The sequence below is a fragment of the Aspergillus fijiensis genome, assembly GCF_003184825.1.
Source record: "Aspergillus fijiensis CBS 313.89 unplaced genomic scaffold BO72scaffold_84, whole genome shotgun sequence".
In the NCBI taxonomy this organism is placed as follows: domain Eukaryota; kingdom Fungi; phylum Ascomycota; class Eurotiomycetes; order Eurotiales; family Aspergillaceae; genus Aspergillus; species Aspergillus fijiensis.
This window is the reverse complement of record NW_024469060.1, coordinates 47,094-66,966: the sequence shown is the minus strand read 5'-3', so window position 1 is coordinate 66,966 and position 19,873 is coordinate 47,094. Positions and strand designations below refer to the sequence as shown.

General features: G+C 55.3%; 7 protein-coding genes across 7 annotated transcripts; 3 read left to right on the top strand and 4 right to left on the bottom strand.

Annotated features, from left to right (window-relative positions):
• Nucleotides 1-48: 48 nt before the first annotated feature.
• On the bottom strand, nt 49-1,972 carry BO72DRAFT_293747 (Zn(II)2Cys6 transcription factor domain-containing protein). The gene is made up of 2 exons (XM_040940376.1): nt 1,403-1,972; nt 49-1,338 (listed from the first exon to the last, which is right to left on the bottom strand). The coding sequence occupies exons 1-2, from the start codon at nt 1,848-1,850 to the stop codon at nt 215-217; spliced, it is 1,572 nt and encodes a 523-aa protein (XP_040796027.1). The 5' UTR covers nt 1,851-1,972; the 3' UTR covers nt 49-214.
• Nucleotides 1,973-3,377: 1,405 nt separating this feature from the next.
• BO72DRAFT_415772 (MFS transporter) lies at nt 3,378-5,436 on the top strand. The gene is made up of 3 exons (XM_040942581.1): nt 3,378-3,572; nt 3,647-3,880; nt 3,958-5,436. The coding sequence occupies exons 1-3, from the start codon at nt 3,413-3,415 to the stop codon at nt 5,334-5,336; spliced, it is 1,773 nt and encodes a 590-aa protein (XP_040796026.1). The 5' UTR covers nt 3,378-3,412; the 3' UTR covers nt 5,337-5,436.
• A 60-nt stretch (nt 5,437-5,496) lies between these two features.
• On the bottom strand, nt 5,497-7,763 carry BO72DRAFT_472775 (uncharacterized protein; the record flags this gene model as incomplete). Its single annotated transcript, XM_040947162.1, has 6 exons — nt 5,497-5,784; nt 5,878-6,111; nt 6,322-6,580; nt 6,659-6,809; nt 6,879-7,624; nt 7,678-7,763. The coding sequence occupies 6 exons, from the start codon at nt 7,761-7,763 to the stop codon at nt 5,497-5,499; spliced, it is 1,764 nt and encodes a 587-aa protein (XP_040796025.1).
• Nucleotides 7,764-9,265: 1,502 nt separating this feature from the next.
• On the top strand, nt 9,266-10,463 carry BO72DRAFT_472774 (carnitine:acyl carnitine antiporter; the record flags this gene model as incomplete). The annotated part of the gene is made up of 5 exons (XM_040947161.1): nt 9,266-9,523; nt 9,576-9,624; nt 9,682-9,698; nt 9,751-10,364; nt 10,415-10,463. 5 exons carry the CDS (start codon nt 9,266-9,268, stop codon nt 10,461-10,463), a joined length of 987 nt encoding a protein of 328 aa, XP_040796024.1.
• A 1,230-nt stretch (nt 10,464-11,693) lies between these two features.
• BO72DRAFT_463339 (putative flavoprotein) lies at nt 11,694-14,017 on the bottom strand (the record flags this gene model as incomplete). Its single annotated transcript, XM_040946590.1, has 5 exons — nt 11,694-12,931; nt 13,018-13,166; nt 13,233-13,480; nt 13,542-13,933; nt 14,008-14,017. 5 exons carry the CDS (start codon nt 14,015-14,017, stop codon nt 11,694-11,696), a joined length of 2,037 nt encoding a protein of 678 aa, XP_040796023.1.
• A 958-nt stretch (nt 14,018-14,975) lies between these two features.
• Nucleotides 14,976-16,570, top strand: BO72DRAFT_472772 (uncharacterized protein; the record flags this gene model as incomplete). The annotated part of the gene is made up of 5 exons (XM_040947160.1): nt 14,976-15,180; nt 15,249-15,268; nt 15,320-15,427; nt 15,479-15,867; nt 16,102-16,570. 5 exons carry the CDS (start codon nt 14,976-14,978, stop codon nt 16,568-16,570), a joined length of 1,191 nt encoding a protein of 396 aa, XP_040796022.1.
• A 656-nt stretch (nt 16,571-17,226) lies between these two features.
• BO72DRAFT_501380 (M3 family metallopeptidase) lies at nt 17,227-19,641 on the bottom strand (the record flags this gene model as incomplete). The annotated part of the gene is made up of 4 exons (XM_040948976.1): nt 17,227-17,440; nt 17,520-18,096; nt 18,186-18,312; nt 18,394-19,641. The coding sequence occupies 4 exons, from the start codon at nt 19,639-19,641 to the stop codon at nt 17,227-17,229; spliced, it is 2,166 nt and encodes a 721-aa protein (XP_040796021.1).
• Nucleotides 19,642-19,873: the final 232 nt, after the last annotated feature.

Below are 19,873 nucleotides of genomic sequence, written 5' to 3'. Positions count from 1 at the left end.
CGGCCATGCCCCAGCGCGCAGGCAGCAACCCTGATGCTCCTACTTTTTTGGGTCTAGTACGTAGCATATGCGACTGCCCAGATAAGGCACTTAACACAGGTATAGTCTGGTACATTACCTTATATGGACTGTGATGTTTTGGGAGAGAACCAATGGAAGCGGAGGAATTTCTCTGAGCCGAAAGTGATGTACGATTGAGATAAGCGAGTATAAATCATGACTGTGCTAGCAATTTAGTCTTCATCATAATCAGCTCCAGCCGCTGATCGGTCTCCATTATCATTCCCAGCCTGCCCCGGGCAGCAGGAACTGCCAAAACCTCTTGCGTACATAGACGGATGCGACGCACGGTCATCTGCAACTCTGATAACCGGAGGTACAGCACCTGGGCTATGAAAAGAAATTTGTCCTCAAATGGAACACAGAATCCTCCTACCACTAACGGACAGGCATCCACCTGTGTCTTCAGATAGAGGCTGCTTGCCCGGCATCGTCTAAAGTTCGCGCTGGGAATGTTATCGGGCCTGTTACTTGTAGGGAGTGGCTCAGGGTTCTCCGCGAACAGCCTTTCTGCAAGTCCGCTGTCCAGGGATATAATGGCCTCTAGAGCGGTCACTAGGCTGTCAATGCTGACCACAACCATCATCAATAGATTGATCCAGGTACGGGAGCATAGGTTGCATTGAAGGATGGTGTGCGAAAGTTGCTGCAGCACGCGTTGACAATTCAAGATGGAGTCAATCGTAGCTGCAGGTCCCGCACGCGATGCAAAGTTGTTGACCTGAATCAACTCGCGTATCGTCGGTTCGTGGCATTGGCACTGATATTGGAGACTAGGCATGGTGGGGTTTGTCTTGAAGTGTTCTGGCACATAGCTATAGGCGTTGTTAAGCTTCGGAGCTCTCGTTGGGATGAAACTGCCGGAAGGCTCCGTCGCTGACATCGCTCTTGTTACCGTTGGTGGAATACTATCGATAGACGAGGTAGCCGGCTGTAGCCAGGCGAGAGAGTCTTTCTTCAAAGCTTCAAGGTCAGAGGTCCGGCTGTCTGCAGGTCCGTGGGCGTCATCCGCAGGGGACTGGCTATGGCTAGGGAAGTTGCTCGGAGCCAGATAGTAGCACTCTGGGGCTTGGTCTTGAGAGTCCGTCGTAAGGAAACTTCTTGATGGGCTTGTAAAGTGGCTTGAATGAGAGGGACTCGTGTTGTTGACGCTCTCGGTCTTGTTGTTGCTCAGGCCGAGGGAGTCTAGCAGTTCGCGCTCCTGCACTAAATCCGCGACAGGATTCGACATGAACTCCTGCAACCAATTATCTGAAGATAGGTCGTTGCCGTCGGAAACTTTCGGATCTTGTAAGCAGGTGATATTGTGTGAGTAAATAATAGGTACCACAGGGAGTCATACGATTAGGATCCATGAAGCAGTCTTGGTGTAGACTTGCATCATCCACACCAAGGTTTTCGAGGCTTTCGCTTGCATTGTTGTCAAGCATCGCTCTCTCATTGACACACTGGTAGCTTGATAGATTCGCCCTGACTTCGTGCACCGGCTCCTCTATAATCCTCTTCTTTCTGGGGTACCCACGGAATCTCTTGTCCAAAGGACCTCGGGCATGCTTTGGCATGTTGAAATGGTTTCCATTCGTTGCAGTATCTTTTTTCTTGGCCGGTCTCCCTAATCGTCGAGAAATGCTGTAGATACAGCTGTAGTTGTGCTTTTGGCATCGTAAACATGAGGGTTTCTCATGGCTGCATCGAATCTTCGCCTGCTGGCAAGCATTGCAGGTCGTTCGCACCTTTACACTCTTGGGAAGTGGACCAGTGGTGACTTGCGACGACTTGTCTTGATTCATTGTAAATACTACAACCCACAGGTTGAGGACAATGCAAAAGACTGCAGTTCAGTTCCAATCGACGTAGGTAATATACTGGTAAGGAAAAATGCAAAGATGAACAAGGGCCCTAGTGCCAAAGATAGGGGGAAATAGCAGTATGGTACATCCGCCTCTACCACCTCGATACTACTGTCCAGGTCCAAGAGCGTTTAGACCGAGGCAGAGCACCTGAGGTAACCATGATGTTGTAGGTTACATAGCCATGTTTCACGGCTTAGTCGGGAGCATTGACCGGTCAGCTTATCATCGCGTCTCCTATAACAATAGAGTTCTAGGCTGGCGAATCGTGCAGTACGCTTCCGAATGTCGTAAGACCAGGTCGGTAGACCGGGAAGTGTCACTGGAATGTCGTCTAATGAACTTGTTGACATTTTCTCGAAGCAGATCGCGGTTGAAGCTCTCTCAATGCCGAGGAACAGAGATGCTCGGACCCGAAGGGCGGAACTACCGAGCCCTATCCGCCTGTGATCGTCATGTTCAGCGCCAGTCGACAAACCCGCTCAATCGAGTGCTAAAATCGTGCTACATACCTAAATGGTATCATCAGCCCCAAGTCTCCCAGTCCCCAGAGTTAGAGCCCCGTCGGAGCCACTCACTCACAGGGCGTTCCCTACCATGTTCCCCCGCGGTGGCCTCCGTCGGAGCCTGTCTTACACAACGAAGATCATTTCACCCGCCACCGGCGCCCCGAGCCATCCTGTGAACGACTCAAAGCTACGGCATAAGCGTGACACCGAGTGGCAAAGAAGAAGTATGGGTATGCGCGGACCTCGATTAGAGCTCCGAGATCATCCGCCCTGTTTCCGATGCTGCGGTCAGCCGCTGGGTTTCATGGTTGTTTTTCTGCTCAGGAGCCGCCTCACAAGGCGTGATTAGTTGTCACAAAATTGAAGGTCTGTAACCATTTGCATTTCACATCTTCGAGCTCATCTTATGATAGTCATGTGTTAGCAGACGTTACATACTTCGCATGTGTAGAGTGTCAATCACAGCAAGGAAGGCACATTGAGCAGCATTCCAAGCGTCATGGAGCATTTTCCAGCAAGTCCAAACTGCGAAGGCGTGCAGAGCTTCTTAAGTTCGTCGAGCGAAGACAGTCTCTGTTATTCTGGCATATGTTCTGTGACATCTGAATCTAAAGAGAAGCAGGAGAGTGTGTCGTATTGAGCAGATTGTTTCACACGCTGATGACGGCTGGGAATGCTTTGGCCCTATAAGTTAGTCAGTGGTCGATCATATTGCTCTTCATCGGGCCTTTGAGACAGAGTAGAAGAATGGAGGACAAAAAGAAGCAACTGGGAGGCAGAATTGTAGTCACGATCTTGATGCCGACATCAGGAACCTCGTCTCAATTAGGCAAGTGCAGATAAGCGGGGCGGGGTCGAGTGACGTAGTTATGCACCTTAGTTACATCTTGCTGACTCATCTCCATACCGTCTTTTCCGGAAGTGCCGGACATTCTCACCAGGTACAGCTGGAGTTCCAGTTTGTCAGTCTTCCATCTTCCCAGGAACGTCTCAATGGCTTCAGTTCCAGGCCCTGATCCCCTCTCCGATGGGGAATTTTCCTCACGTCCGCCGCGCTACGCCGGTGAGGATACCACCCCGACCAGCCGGCAGGAAATCTGGGGCTGGTATGCTTACGGCATCGCTGCCGAGGTCTTCGCTGTCTGCGGTGTCGGTACGTTTCTGCTTCCCTTCTCCCTGTACACCTCCCTGTACACCTCAATATCAGCACAAACTTACTAGTCCCAGGATCATTCCTTCCGCTGACCCTCGAGCAACTGGCTCGCGAGCGAGGATTACTCCAATCCAGCCATCAGCCATGCGTTGGGCCGAACGCGCCGTCGGGCGACTCCAATGAACAATGCGTCGTCCATTTAATGGGGTTGGAGATCACCACCGCCAGCTTCGCCATGTACACCTTCTCCCTGGCGGTGCTTGTGCAAGCATTGACTCTGATATCGTTCAGCGCGCTGGCAGATTACGGTATAACCACCCGATTCTCTCTCTCTCGGTGCCTTGCTCCATACATCAGCACTGACCATGATGCTCCACATCTGCAGAGAGTAACCGCAAAACCCTCCTCATGACCTTCGGCTTCGTGGGATCTGTAACGAGCATGCTGTTCATGTTCATTTCCCCGTCCGTCTATATTCTTGGTGCGCTCCTGGTCGTGGTAGGCGTTGTATGTCTGGGGTCCTCGTTCGTCGTGCTCAACTCGTTTCTGCCCGTCCTCGTCGCAAACGACCCGTCTATCGCTTCACCAATCAAAGAGACACCGGAAGAGCTTCACCAGCTACACCCTGATGGAGAGGAGGATGACGATAACTTTCGCACGCATTCCGCCCGGTCGCATGGTCATGATCAGGGCGAATCCGGTCAGTCCTCTACAACGAAGGCCGTGTCTCCCGAATTACAGCTGTCGACGCGCATATCGTCCAAAGGAGTGGGGCTTGGTTATTGCGCCGCAGTGCTCGTTCAAATCCTCAGCATCGGGCTCCTCTTGACTCTCTCGAAGACCTCGATTGGTAAATCGTCCGGCACGCTGCCGCTGCGCTGCGTGCTGCTGCTAGTGGGTCTCTGGTGGTGCGCGTTCACACTGGTCAGCCGGCGGTGGTTGCGCACCCGCCCCGGCCCGCCGCTAGAGGAGGCCGGCGGCGCAACACACAACGGCGGCCCACCCCGCGCTAGATGGCGGCTCTGGCTAAGCCTCGTGGGATTCGCCTGGAAATCGCTGTGGAAAACCGCGCGGGTGGCGGTGGGCCTGCGCGAGATGCGTCTGTTCCTCGTGGCCTGGTTCCTGCTCTCGGATGCGCTGGCGACGGTGTCCAGCACCGCGATCCTGTTCGCGCGCACCGAGCTGCACCTGAGCACCACCATGATCGCGCTCCTGTCGATCACCGCCACGGTCTCCGGCATGGCGGGCGCATTCCTGTGGCCGATCGTGTCGCGCCGGCTGGGTCTGCAGTCGCATCAGACCATCATGCTGTGTCTTGCGCTGTTCGAGCTGATCCCCTTGTACGGACTGCTGGCCTACTTGCCCTTTGTCCAGCGCTGGGGCGTCATCGGCCTGCAGCAGCCCTGGGAGATCTATCCACTGGCTGTCGTGCACGGCGTGGTAGGAGGCGGATTGGCCTCGTACTGCCGCTCTTTCTTCGGGCTGCTGATTCCGCCCGGCAGCGAAGCAGCCTTCTACGCCCTGTACGCCGCCACGGACAAAGGCAGCTCGTTCATCGGCCCGGCCATCGTGGGCATGATGATCGACAAGACGGGCCAGGTGCGGAGCGGGTTCTTCTTCGTCGCGGTGCTCATCCTGCTCCCGATCCCGCTGATCTGGATCATCAACGCGGAACGGGGCCGCGCCGAGGGGCTCGCGGTTGCCGAAAGTCTGGCCGATCGGGATGGCGAGGAAGCGGAGGGCTTGCTTTCTCGACGAAGCTGAGCATGATGATGTTGATGCAAGCATGGTGTTATATATATTATAGACAGATGGATGTATTAGTCTAGATGATTCCCCACGAATAACGAATTATTGTACACCGAACACCGCCCCCGGGCCCCGCCCCCTTTATTCTTGAAAAGTCCAAAGAAAATAACCCCGCTCAATCGTCGTCCACAACTACCACCATCCATACCCCCACCTCCCCGTTGCTCGCTAGCAATGGCGTGCAATGGACCCATCGATCGCGTCCTTGGGTGTTGTACCTCGTCACCCACTTGATACGTGCGGTGACGCTCCGCCCACCTTTCAGGGCTTCCAGCAACTCCTCACGCACGGTCGAGGTACTCCCGATCCGCGACAGGAAGGAGGACTGCAACATGCCGGGGATTTGGAGCGCGGGGGAGGTGAAGAGAATCCGCAGCGAGGGGTACGGTCGTACCAGGAGGTACTGGTTCTAGTGTCAGTCGCAAATCGCTTGCCAGAAACGCAGATAGGAACAAGCGAAGACGGGAAAGAGGAAGGAAAAAAGAGGGAGGCCTACATTTTCATACACCCCGGTCAATGAGCCTCTCCACATGGACTCCTTCACCTCTCGCTCCCGGATGGCCTCATCCTCGACCATCGACCACGTCCGACTCATCGCCTGCCAGCTGCCCCGATCCAGCATCCCGGCCGTACTGGACACCGCGCTGGGGTGGAAGAGCGTCCCGCCGACCTCGTGCGTGACGGTCAACTCCCGCGGGCTGAACAGCTCGGTCAGCTGCCGGAATTCGTCCTTGGGACGGTCGGTGTCGTCGTCCTCGTCATCTTCGCCGTCGTACCGCTGGCTGTACACTGATCCTAGTGAGCCCAGACTCTCTCCGACCCGGTGATGTGGGTGCTGGTCATTTTGCATCACTGCCTGGGACGGTTCGTGGTTGAGTGGTGGCTGAGTAGGAGGGTATGTGAAGGTTTTTGTGGCATTATCATTGTCGTCGAAACGGACCTGCACCCCGCCTTCCTCTTCTATCCCTTCCTCTGGCTGGATGATCTCCATGGAGTCCTCGTCCCGCGCATCCTCCGCCGCCTTGGCCTCGGCTCGCCGTTGCTTTGCCTGCAGAGCGCGCAGGGATTCCATCTGTGCACCGTCCATGGCCAGCCCGGAGACATCGATTTGGGCGCCGATGAAGTACCGCACCGTGCCACGGCTATCGCACAGCGGGGCGCACTGTAGTAGATTCATGAACGGAGAGCCATCGCGGCGGCTGTTTTCGCGCATTAGTTAATCTCTCCTCCCGTGCAAAATCCTGATGCTCTGGCGGTCCGGGTCGTAAGCGACTCACTAATTCAGGAACAGCTCGGAATGATGCCTTCCATTCTCGATGCCCTCGCGAATGCGTCTCACGCTGTTAGGGTTGGTTTTCGGCCCCTGCAAAAACCGGCAATTGCGACCGAGCACATAGTCCATGCCGTATTGAGTCGTGCGATGGAATTCTATAAACGGTTGTCAATAGCAGGATCGAAATTTGAACCAGTAGCCGGTCAGTCCAAGAGAGAGCATACCCTCTGAGGCGAAAATGATAGGATTGTCCCGTCGTGACGGATCGGTCAAGCAGAACACCTCCGCCAGCGCATCGGACGCACCCTGGAATTTGGGCGGGAGAGTCCCGCGTACGCGCTCCTCGACCACTCTACTCGTCAAGCTGATACAGCGGGCGGTGATGAAAGCGGGAAGCTCCTCCGCTGTGAGGGCCTGCAGAGCCTCTGTGACGCGCTGATACAGCACCGGGTGGGAGATTTGACCCACGATTGGGTCGGGCGTCGCGATAGTGACTGGGGGTGCGTCGATGACGGACCGAACGAGCGCGTTGGCATAGTCAATAGCCAGGAGAGCCTTGCGGGCTGTGAGGTAGTATGTCAGGAGGGCGAGAGAGCGCGGACGCTCTTCGAGCAGAAATTCGCGAAATCGCGCAAGATAGCGTGGATTATTGAGAATAGAGAGCATGTGTTCGGAAGAGAACATGAGGTCGGCGAGACGCTCGAGGCTGTGGAGGGGAGCAGCGTCGTCAGATGCGGCTGGAGCAATCAAATCATACGAGAGGCCTGGTTCTTGAAGCGGATGGAACTGCTGCTGGTCACTGTCATTGTTGTAGTAAGGATTGGGCTCGTGGAGAAGAGGCAGCTCGTGGATCATATAGTTGCGACGGAGAGTTTTGAGGGATGGCTTGGGTGTTAGATTGGGATGCTCCTCATCCTTGCGCGCCCGGCTAGGGGGATGAGGAAAGCCAGCGATGAGTGCCTCTGGAGGTCTGCACACCAGTAAGCAAGAGTGGAATCCCTTCGGAGAGCAGGTATGGCTCACGGTGAGGCTGGGTAGTTGTCGAGCGCGACGGTCGACGGCTCGGAGCGCAGCGACTCAGTATCCATAAAACTGGTGTATTGGTCCATCACGGCGTCGCACAAAAGTTTGGGTGTCTATATGGCTCGTGAAAGGAATCTTTTCTCTGCTTTATAAATCCTGCCCTCGGTTGCATTTTGATATATGAGATCCGATCGATCGAGGCAGCAGAAGGCAACCAACACTGGATGTATCGCATAATCGACAGAACCCAGAGGCATCACAGAAGAGCGAGTGATCGATCGATGGCCTTCAGCTGTCAAGTTGTCAACCACGCGATCGGACCAATTTAGGATCAATGATGCAATGGTGCAGATAAAACCAAGAGTTTGAACCGGTTCGTGCGATCTGTATGCTGCCGAGCCGCGAGTCTGGAACGGCAGACTGCGGACACGACGAACCTGTCATAGATCTGCAGGGTCGATCTGCCGCAAAGTCGTCTCCCCTGAACTCTGGCTACCTTGACTGTTTGCGGAAGACGCATAATGGATCTCTATTATACCAGATCTCTGAGGAATTCTTCTCCGCGGCCAAGGAGACAAGATTGGGGCTCCGAACCAGTGAGTTGACGAACCCCTGCAGTGAGAGGGTCAGATTGCAGTCTAGGTTGGAAAGGGGAAAGGGGCATGCTCACAGTTGGGCAGTGATGAAACGCCGGTCAGTGTGCGTGTACCAAGCTTAGAGAATTTAGATCACCATTGGTCAAGACGAACAACCAAGTCCACCCAGCCACAGCATGATCTGTACTTGATATGTTCATAGTACAGAGACTATGACTGGGGATACCAGCCACAGCTGTCAGCCATAGTTGGCACACTAGCCACATTTCTGCATTGACCGAAACCGGCATGTGAAGGCTTGGCATAGTCACCAGTCATGACCAGTCATGTGCCCACCATCCCCCTCCCGAGTCCCTTCGATAAGCAATCTTCCTGTCGTCCGTTGCTGGATCCTTGGACAGATGATCATCAACACGGTCACGATTGACTTCCGCTCACCCGGTGCCATTGACCACGAGGAGTAACATGCTTGGACATTGTCTATAGTGTTCTGTCAGAATTCTGACTTCATCGGGCAGCTATGACGATGAGATTGGGAAGTGCCAGTTAATCCGTCACTAAGTTAGTTAACTTAACGTTACTTAGTTATCACTCACGATGAGGTGCCACCCACCGTCGCTAGGCAGAAGACGGTAATGACCTCGGAAGGATAGGCCGCGACTGACCCCTGTTCTCGGAGCCATATTTGATCCGCATGCCGAGCCGAGGTTCCCTCCTCCTCCCCGCGGCCTCGTCACAATCCCCAGATTAGCTTACTCCGGAATACCGACCGACTGACCGATCGCTTGTACTTGTGGTCTACTGTACTTAGCTCTGCTGGCTGTCTTTTCTTTCTAGTTCTTTTCCTCTTATTCTTTCTCAAGACCCATCCTTCTGCTTTTTTCGCTGTCCAGACGATCCTCCTCTCTCTTCTTTCCTCCCCTTACCACCCTCTCTCTCTCTCTCTTCCTTAGCCTCAGCCTTTCACTCGAGCGTCTGTCTGCCTTTCTACCATGTCGACCACATCCACATCCACATCGGCCTCGCCTCCGATCCCAGAGAGTGTTCCCGTCACAGAGACCAAGCCTGTCAACCAAACAATCGCACAGATCCGCTCCCTCGTAGCGGGCGGTGTGGGTGGTGTGTGCGCCGTCGTCGTCGGACATCCTTTCGATTTGGTCAAGGTGCGGTTGCAGACGGCAGAACGGGGCGTCTACGCTGGTGCTATAGATGTGGTCAAGAAGACGGTCGCACGCGAAGGTCTTGCGCGTGTAAGTCGGGATGTTGCCTACGGTCTTGTGCAGTCACGCTAACTTGCCGCAGGGATTGTACGCGGGTGTTTCAGCTCCCCTGGTGGGAGTGACGCCTATGTGTAAGTGCGCGAATTTCCCCTGTCAAGTCTTTGGCTAACGATGCACTTTTGAATCAGTTGCTGTTAGCTTTTGGGTACGGTCTATCGCTTGTAAAGCACTTGGCATTTCTCAACTGACCATCGCAGGGTTACGACGTCGGAAAAACGCTTGTCGGCAAGTTGTCCACGGTAGAGGTGAAGCACAACACCCCCCAATACACCATCGGCCAGATCTCTGCGGCGGGCTTCTTCTCGGCGATTCCCATGACTCTTATCACGGCTCCCTTCGAGCGCGTTAAGGTGCTACTACAGATCCAGGGTCAAAACCCGCCTCCGCCTGGTCAGAAGCCCAAGTACTCGGGCGGCTTGGACGTGGTGCGCCAACTGTACAAAGAGGGAGGCATTCGCAGTGTGTTCCGTGGTAGCGCGATGACGCTGGCTCGTGACGGACCCGGTTCCGCGGCATACTTCGCCGCGTACGAGTACATCAAGCGGACGTTGACGCCCAAGGACGAGCAGGGACGCGTCACGGGCGAGTTGTCGATGACCGCTGTGCTGGCCGCAGGTGGAGCTGCTGGAATCGCCATGTGGATTCCGGTCTTCCCCGTCGATACCGTCAAGTCTCGCCTGCAGAGTGCCCCCGGTCGGCCTACCATCGGCGGAACCATTCGCGCTGTCTATGCCAACGGCGGGTTCAGGGCGTTCTTCCCCGGATTTGGTCCTGCTCTGGCCCGTGCTGTCCCAGCCAACGCAGCGACTTTGTGAGCCCTATGTTCTTTCTCCTTGATAACCTAATACTGACGTGAGATAGTGCTGGTGTGGAATTAGCTCATAACCTTATGAAGAAGTACTTTGACTAGACGACGTCTGGCGGATCCTGGTGATCGACACAACAATCTTCATGACAATTTTTGGCTGCAGTTTCGAATTTCTTCCGGACGTTGGATGCAATCTAGCGGGTATACCATCTTGGATCTCGTAGTCACTGCGCCAAGCGGGGCTATAGAATGAATGCGATAGAATAGCTGCGTCTGAATAGAAACAGTGTGAATCGTGCATGCCTTCCCGGGCAGCCCATGCCACAAAATTCTCTTGGTAATTGAAGCCGGCATAGGGACAACGGCCTTGGCAGCTAAATTCCAATACAGATGAAGACTTTATAGGTCAATTCGAATTTAGAAGTAGTCAGGTTGATAAGTGTTGGATTTCTAGCAAATCTTGACTCATTTTGCTGAGAGAGGTAATTGTACCAGGCCGGGGAGAAAAGAGCACGCGAGCAGTTCGTCCTCAATTGAACCTCATTTCCAAACTCTATTTCGGCCCAACATAAAGAATAGCGCACCTGGGCTTACAGTGTATACTCGTATTCTTCTCTATCTAAACTTGCATTTCATTTTTTCCTAATCCCCTTTTCGTTTGCACATGATCTGGCTATGCATTCTTGTGCCGGTGCCGTGCAAGAGCTTCCCGCGTGAGGGATATATAGATCAATCCGTCGATGGCACCACACAAGGTCCAGACCACCCATAAATTATTTCTACTCAGGTATCTCGTTGACATCGTGCTACTAATTTTCAAAGAGACAGAACTATATATGGGGATAGAGGGCTTCATGGAATGCAATCAGGTACGATTCGTCCCCATTGGATACCCTTTCAAATATACAGCGAACTACTAAGTGATGCTGCGACAGATATCGGTCGCATTTCTTGGCTCTGTGTGAGATTATTCGTGAGATAAGCGCATTTTACTCCCTCTCAAAGACATTTATAAAACCATATCCCAGTGCTGTACTAGCTTCTGGGAACAAGTACGAATGGACTCGAACTTCTCCAGGCAAACTTCCATCGCATAGCATTAGGAAAATTTCAGAGTATATCAACAGTGCAGACATGAGTATGCTTGTCTGCTTAGATCTGAATTACCATTAAGAAGGATTAACAGCCCCGCCAGGATTCTTCCACGGCCCTGCACCCACTGTACCGATCCGAGAATCTACATCAGGAACTAAATCAGACAACCACCCAAGAGATAATACTATATGCATGAAACCCCCACCACCAGGACGATAATCCCCCAGATTCGATCCTTCAGACACGCGGAGTATCCCGATAAGCCGGCGGCAAGACCCTTTCCAGAGCGGCCTTGATCTGCAGCGCCAGCGTCCGCGAATGCCAGCGATGCTGCTGCGTGAACCCGCCCATTATCCAAAAGTTGTCCAACTGGCGATGCCGCTTCCACATGCCGCGGATCTCTCCCTCTGCGTCCACGCCCCAGGTTGCTTCGACACGGGCGGCGATCTCCTCGGGACCTAGGATAGATTCACCGACCGCCTTTGTGAGGTCGTCGTCGCCGCCTGTCCCCGACGCAGCACGAGCGGCCTCCCCACCGAGCAGCGTCGCCGTGGTGTCGCGGACATCCCGATCGGCGAACCCGGTACACCAGACCACCGCGTCAGCGTCCAGCGAAGATCCGTCCGAAAAGGTCAGTCCCGTGGCCGTGTATGCAGTTGGTTCTACGTTGGCTTTGACGCCGGCTTTGCCCTCGGCTAGCAGTTTGGTGCCGCCGACGTCGACGTAGTGGCCGCCGGCGCGCTCGAGCAGGTTGTGCATGAGGACGGACTCGAAGTGGGAACTGTCGCGCACGGGGAAGCCGGTCGCGGCGAGCGCGTCGTAACGGTTGGGTTCCTGGGATGAAAAGAGCTTCATCAGGCCATCGCCCAGTTGGCTGTCGATCACGGCGGGCAGGGAAAGGAAAAGTCGGTCGGCGGCTTCGACGCCGAGGTCGTAGGCGCCGAGACTGCGCTTGTCGAGAAGGTACTCGATCGGGACGATGTAGGTTGGGGAGCGCACGTTCATCGTGGCTTGTAGTCCGGCGGCATGGCAGTCCTCGAGGATATCGAAGGCTGTGTTGGCGGAGCCGATGACGAGAACGGACTGGGGTGGTGGAGTTAGCTTGGCTGAAGAAGGAGGAGGTACTAAGCCGGTGCCTACCTTAACGCCTTGATCCACCAGCTTCCTGGCATTCTGGTATTGAGTTGAGTGGATGTTGATGCCCTGGTAGGCGTCTTTGTTGGGAATGGAAGGCACGAAGGGTTGCTGGGATGCAACGCCAGTAGCGAGGACGAGGTGCTTCGCAATGGCCGTGCGTTGGGCAGTCGGGGTTTGGATTTTGATCTGCCAATGCTGTGTCGCCTGGTTGTACTGGGTTGACTGGATCTGAGCCGACGTGATGACGTTCAGTTGAAAGGTCGCAACGTATCCTCGAACTTGCTCTGCCAGGTCGTCGCGCGAGAGTAGATGGGGAGATTGGAGTTCGGGGCCGTAAGCTATATAGTAGTTATAACGCCATGATGCCAAGTCACCTTGTCAGACAGACATGGCTTGTACCTGCTTGGGAAAAGAAATGACTTACGCATGAACGGGAAATCGCAGAAGGAAGTGGGGATGTGAAAGCGCATGCAGTCGTAGCGACGAGCCCAATTGTCGCCAACCTGGGAGTTGCGTTCGGCCATGACACTTTCCACTCCCAGCGTCTTCAGGCGCGCGGCCAACGCGGCAGCTCTGGGAACCACCACCACCTTCCATTAGCCTCGCTTCTCCCATTCTTGCCATCTTTCTTTCACTTACGCATTTCCGCCTCCGATGATAAACACATCCGTTTCGAATCTCTCCGCATCGCCATACTCTTTGCTCGATCCCTGCAACAGTCCCTGGTCCTCCGGATGAAGATCCAAGCTCTCCAGCATGGTGCTCAGAACCCAAATCTTCCACTCGATCGTCTTCTCTGCAGTCTGTACCGGCAAGAGTACTACCTTGCCCTTGCCTGTCGCTGCCGGGGAGCTCGTTCGGAACCGAATTCCACAGTCGATGAATTGCTAAGATATGGTTATCCTCGGTCAGCATTTGTCACGCCATACATTGTGTGCAGAAACTAACCAAGGTGGGTGTCGCAGGAATAAAGACCGCGCCTCCGTCTACAGACACATCTCCTAGCCCGCGCAAGGGAGCTGTTTCCAGCATCGCAGCAGCAATCACACCCGGTGTATTGAATGTGCGGAGGTGGTATGTGAGTGCCAGTTGGTCTTTCCAATAGGCCTGGCTGGCATAGAAACAGCTCTGCAGCGCCTCCACGTTCTTGCTGGACAGGGCCGTGTTGAGCCGATTTAGCAGGGCATGCGCCTGAACGGTCGGTGCATCGCCAGTCATTGTCTCGGGGTCGATGAGTTTGGGTTCTAGAGCAGGCAAAGGTTGCTGAGCCATCATTTTGCGCAGGTCAGCCTGACCAGGATACTCGCCGGCCCTTGCGGGCGCATGAGAGCTGTGAGAGACTAGGAGTTCCCATTTTCTGGTTTCAGTCGCTGCGTCGCAAGAACAACTGAATCGACTACAAAAGGATACTTACCGGTCGCCATAATGCTTGAGAAATCAGGGGCTGTGCGATTGAGATGCAGAGGAGGGGTACTGCAACGCCTATAAGTAGGCTAGCCCCAAGATCGCCGCGACGAACCGCCATGAGGGGGATGGTTCCTCCTTCTCCTCACAAGCCGTTCGGCTTACGATATCTCGACTAGTCCTTGGAGGAGGTACCGTTGTCTCTGATTGGAGTCCCAAAGGTGGTTCTTTGAGGCCCAGCCGTTTCGAAGGAATTGTCAAGATAGTCCGTCAGCTGCTAATCACTTGGCACTAAAGTGGGGAAAGGAATAAGGATCTGTGATCAGCTGTCACCCTTGCATTGCTGCTGTCAGCCTGTCCACTCAATTTAACTTGATGAACGGCTGGTCCCCAGATCAACAATGGATAGATAAAAAACACAAAGGACTTTGTCCAACTTCCCCCGGGTACAGTGCGCACAGATCGACCGATTTTCCCGCATTGTTGGCTATTACTGTGCTCATCACTTGGGAGTGTTATCCCGTCTTGCAAATCGGGCGCCAACCCTGAGTGCCTCCGCGACAGGGATCGGCATGGCCAGAGTGGTAGTGGCACCGCAGTGGGCTCAATTCTCCAAAAATTGGGCTGTCAAAATTGAACGCCGTTGGCAAGGAGGTCCTTCACCACCACGGCCAGTCCCCACCCGCCCGACAGCGGTTGGTTCGGATGCCTTCCTAGCATCTGGCGAACGGGCCGTGAGTGGGGAGCAAGGCGAATGCAGATACGCAAACGGAATCTGTCAGAAAGTCTGATTTCTCAAGTACTTGATAGAGGTCAATCGCCAGGGAGTGGGAGGCATAGACGATCCCCCGGTAGCCATGTGGTTTTGTTCCCGATCCTCGTACTTCAACACTGACCCCCTTTCGACCTGTCATACTCGACGAACAACTTATATTCGATGGAGCCCACCTTGATCGAGGGAGGGTCTCATCCATCGCAATGTCTACCGACGAGTTAGTCACGCTGTTCGCCCAGCCGGCCCTTGCGGCTCCAGAAGGCGTCACCCCTGATTTCGACAATCCTCCGAACCACAACAGCTTGGCTTGGGGCATCATCACGGTTTGCACCGTCGTTGCGACCCTGTGTATGTGCCTGCGCATTTACGTGCGGGTCTGGCTGGATCGCTCCATTCGTCTCGAGGATGGTAAGTTGGCTAGACATCCCATGCTGCTCGGTTTAACGCAGTTCCAAACTGACAACTGGGTTCAATAGTTTTGATGATCGGTGCCTTTGTACGTGTCTCCTTTTCATCCGGCCTACCGCTCAATGCTTATCATACCTAGGGTTCCTACTGGGGTACTGCCTATGCCGGTTACGAGATGATCCATACACCGGGTTATTTCGTCCACCAATGGAATCTCCACATGGGCGATCTTGTCAGACCCCTCTATGTAAGGCAGCCGAGCTCCCGGGTCTCTGGCACTGCAGCTGATATGACCTAGCTGATTTTGATCTACGGCTGCTGCTACTCCGCCGTCCTTCCCCTGATCAAGACTGCCATTCTCCTCGATTGGTGTCGGATCTTCGTGCCGGTCGATGGCGCCAAGACCCCTTTCTGGTGGGCATGCATGGCAGTTTCCGCACTGCAGTGCCTATGGGGCTTGCTGTGCGTGATCTTGCTGAATGCACAGTGTCGCCCGCATCGAGCGATCTGGGAGTTCTACCTCCCCAGCAAATGCTATTCCTTGCCGGACGTGATGCTTTGCTCCGCTGCTGTGCAGGTCTTCTCTGACATCACCATGTTCTTGCTTCCGCAACGAATGATCTGGGGTCTGCAGATGAGCTGGCAGAAGAAGATGGGCATCTCTGTGATTTTCGGTGCCGGTATTCTGTTTGTCTCCCCTCGCCTCCCTTCCTCTTCACGTCCATCACCTCCCCTTGCATTCCTGTCCTCTCATTCCAATCACCCCCCCCCCCCCCCCCCCCCCACCCCCCCCACCTACCACCACACGCCCCCCCCACCTCTCCCCTCCGCTCCCCCCCCCCCCCCCCCCCCCCCCCCCCCCCCCCCCCCCCCCCCCCCCCCCCCCCCCCCCCTATACTGTACTAACCCATCTGCACCCAGCGCATCTATTGCGGCCTGCTTCCGCCTGGCCCATACTGTCTCCTTCGCCAAAACTGCCGACCAGATGTACATGATCGCGCCGCTGCTCTTCTGGGCCTTTGCCGAGATGGCCTGCGGGTTCTTCATCTTCAGTATGCCCTGCCTCTCGAAGCTGCTCATGGACAGTGGCCTCCGCCGCAAGCTCAAGATCAGCGACTACTGGCGTAGCCGCACCCGGTCGACGATCCAGAACCCGCAGTTCCGTCCCGCGGCCGCGGGCCAGCAGGTCGCGAAGGCGTGGCGCACGTCCGAGAGCTCCTATTCTCGCCTCGAGGAGGGCGAGATCGCTCTGACTAGTCCGGTCAAGGACCAACATAACAGTATTCAGGTTCTGCAGCGGACGGATGTCACGGTGACGAGCACGCCGAGCCCCTCGTCGGAGACGGCGCTGGCGGACAGCCTGGGGAAATGGAAGCATTCACAGGCGTGAGGGTGAGGTATGCTATGCTCACGAACCAGAGTTTCTGGTGAGTAGACTTGCTCATTCTCTTCAATGAGACGTGTCTGCCACTCGCTCTATCTGGGAATGATCGTCAATACTGGAACTGGATCGGCGATCTGGTATTGATGGGCGAAAAGTTACTATGTAAGTATCTGCCTTTGTATGTCCTTCTTGCTGGAAGATCTGCCCGACGAAAATCCTTTTCTTTTTTTCTTTGGGACTACTGTCTTCATCCCATTTTCTCTTCACTACTTGCTGGTCGATGCCCTCACGGCGGCGAGCTATTTCGGTTGCACTTTATGACATGTAATCTATCAACATAAGCAAAAACCAAAGAAGTGTAATACTCCCTTTTTGACTTTTGTGATGTATGTAGTGGGTTGACTTTATCCACTTGTGCAGAAGTATCCCCGCTGAGAAGGGTAAAACAACGCCACTGAACTCACACACCCACACGAGAAAAGAAAAAGGCAGTAAAAGCGAAAGGCGAACCCAAAAACTGACCAGTCACTTCTATGAGTATTCAGCCACCCAGAGTAAATCCCCTACTCACTTACCGAATAATGATACCTCACATCAGCCCCCCACCAAGCAAACCCACCCCCCCTCCACAATTCAACCTACTACTCAGTACGGAGTACTAACTATTGAAGAGCATCCTCCCCAACCTCCACCCCCAACTCCCTCAAATAAGCCCCCAAGCCCGGCTCCCTCCCCAACAACCCAGTAATCAACCCCCACTCCTCCCGACTCCCGCCATGCTCCAAGATCCCCCGCCGGTACGCCAGCCCCGCCTCCCGACTCATGGGGTTCGCCTGGAAATGCGACGCCCAGATCTCGGCTGCCAGCATGCGGGTACTTTTCACGGTAGAGTCAGCTTGCGCATTCAACCGGCCAAAGCTACATCCCACAAGGAAAATGTTGGGAGGGAACGTACAAAAGATACGAATAGTAATTTGCCTCCTGGCTCCAGACGTAGTGCGCGGTGGTGACGTGGCCGTGGCCCCAGGTCCAAGGCTTCTGGTCAGGGGAGGGTGGTGACGGGCCCTGCAGACCGGTCGTTTCTTCGAGGAGGTGGTTGTATGTCGCCGCAATATCGAGGGATTGCAGTGCAGTCGGGGAAGTAGGGTGGTGGACGGCCAGGTCGAAGGTGCTGAAGGCGATCTGGCGGAGGGTGAGGAGGGCAAGGTTGAGGGGTTTGGCGGCTAGGAGGGCGGTGAGGAGGGAGGTGGGGATTTGTTTCGGGGTACGGGGTTGGGTGAGGGTTGGTGCTGCTGGTGCTGGTGATGGTTGTGATGATGGTGAGGGTGAGGGTGAGGGTGAGGGTGAGGGTGAGGGTGAGGGTGAGGGTGAGGTGGTGGAGGTGTAAGAGTAGTGGCTGCTGAGGCGGCGGAGGCAGTCGGGGACCCAGCACCAGTTCTCGAGGAGTTGGCTGGGGGCTTCGACGAAGTCGGCCACGGTGCGGTGGCCGTGGAAGAGGGCGTATTTCGACTGGCCGAGGAGGTCGTGCATTCCTTTTTGAATCCCAGTTAGTGTCAGGGGGGGATGGTAGGGTTTGGGGCGATAAGAGGAGAGGGGAGAATGCCGCCGGCGGGGGGCATACCATGTCCGAGTTCATGGAAGATGGTGATGACTTCCTGGTGGCGCAGCAGGGCCGGTTCGCCGCGCGAGACATTGCAGACTAACGCGGTCACGACGGGGGTTCGCTTCCCCTCGTTGTTGAGGTAAGCCTGGATTGCCGCAGCGTCAGTTCACACACACAATAGTGCTGCGGTTTTGACCGGTCGAGGGAGAGGAAAAGCCGCACGCACAGGATAGATGTTGAAATTGGCCGCATGGTTGTACTTCCCCGGCCGCGGGTAGATGTCCACGTAGAGATACCCGATGAAGGCCGACTTATCGGCCTCCCAGACCGCGAACGCATCCACATCCGCATGCCAGGTGTGCTTGCCGGAGGCGTCGACCTTCTCGAACTGCACACTGAACAGCTCCTCGAAGACGCCTAGCATGCGCTCGATGGTGCCTCGAGCCGGGAAGTATTCCGCCACGCGCTCGTGGTCGACCTGATACTGTTCCTGGAGGGTGCGGTTATGGTAGAAGTCCAGGTCCCAGAGATGGATGGCGTCTGTTCCAGACACGGCTCGCAGCTGCTCCAGTTCCCGTTGCGCGAGGGGTTCCAACGCGGTGTGCAGCTCCTTCAACCATTTCTCCACACGGTCCGGCGATTGGACGAGCTGCCGCTGAAGTTTGCGGTGCGCAAAGGACTCGAAGCCCAGCAGCCGCGAGGCCTCGTCGCGCAGAAGCACGATCTCCCGGAAGATCTCGACATTGGGTTGGTACCGGTTCTGATGGCGCAGGAAGACTTCCTTCCGGGTCTGCGGGACGCTGCATTGAGACAGGATTCTCGTCACGACTGGCTTGGTGAGGGGCACCTGATACCTTGTCGGGGCAGCAGCATCAACGTTGCCTGCCTCGACAATCTCAAATCCCTCCACACCCAACCCCGCCAGTTCGCCCTCGCTGAAGGACACAGACCCCGGGTCCGCGCCCAGGTTCTGCATGAATTCGACTCGCAGGTCGACCAAGCGCCGCGTGATCCACGTAAAGCGCTCCCGACTCGCCCCAGTCAACTTCATCCCGTTCTCAATGAACAGTTGATGAAACCGGCTTAGCAGCTTCAGATCCTCCTCGTCGACGCACGCGTGCTGTTGGGGATTGGCATGGACTGCGTCGACGAACGCGAAGAGGTCGTCCCGCTGGAACAGCGCCAAGTGCGCCTGGACCACTTCGTTCTCTGCCGCGGACGAGGCCTGCCGGATCGCGGCGCACGGGGAGACGCCATGGAAGAGCGCGATGTATTGCACGCGGGCGCGGAGCTCATTGTCGATCGCGGCCAGCGGCCGGATGACCTTGTCGAAGGTGCGTTCCGAGCGAGCGACAGAGGCGACTAGTTTGTCGGCGGAGTGTTCGATATACGAGGTCAGATCTGCTGCTTCTTCTGCGAGGCCTTCTGCGGTGATGTCGAAGGTTGGGAGGGCGTGGGCGGTTGGGGCGCTCATCGTGGGTTTTCGAACAAAGGTGGATTTCTTATGATTTGTTGCGCTGCATTGCAATCAACCAGGTCGTCCTTTATGTACTGACCCTGTTCTCTGACGGCTGTTGTTCCTTAGTGTCGCAGCTAAATTCACTAATGTATAGCAGGCGCTTAGTGCTTATTGCTTGACTCACGTGCCATGCATGATAATGAATCGAATGATTCAACTGGTGGGCAGATACAACTGGCCCTGGCGC

Coding starts and splice junctions, on each gene's coding strand:
- BO72DRAFT_293747 (XM_040940376.1), bottom strand. CDS start 1,850: ATGAATCAAGACAAGTCGTCGCAAGTCACCACTGGTCCACTTCCCAAG. Junction 1,339..1,402: donor CTGCTTCATGGATCCTAATC/GTATGACTCCCT, acceptor AAGATCCGAAAG/TTTCCGACGGCAACGACCTA.
- BO72DRAFT_415772 (XM_040942581.1), top strand. CDS start 3,413: ATGGCTTCAGTTCCAGGCCCTGATCCCCTCTCCGATGGGGAATTTTCC. Junction 3,573..3,646: donor CTTCGCTGTCTGCGGTGTCG/GTACGTTTCTGC, acceptor TACTAGTCCCAG/GATCATTCCTTCCGCTGACC. Junction 3,881..3,957: donor CAGCGCGCTGGCAGATTACG/GTATAACCACCC, acceptor CCACATCTGCAG/AGAGTAACCGCAAAACCCTC.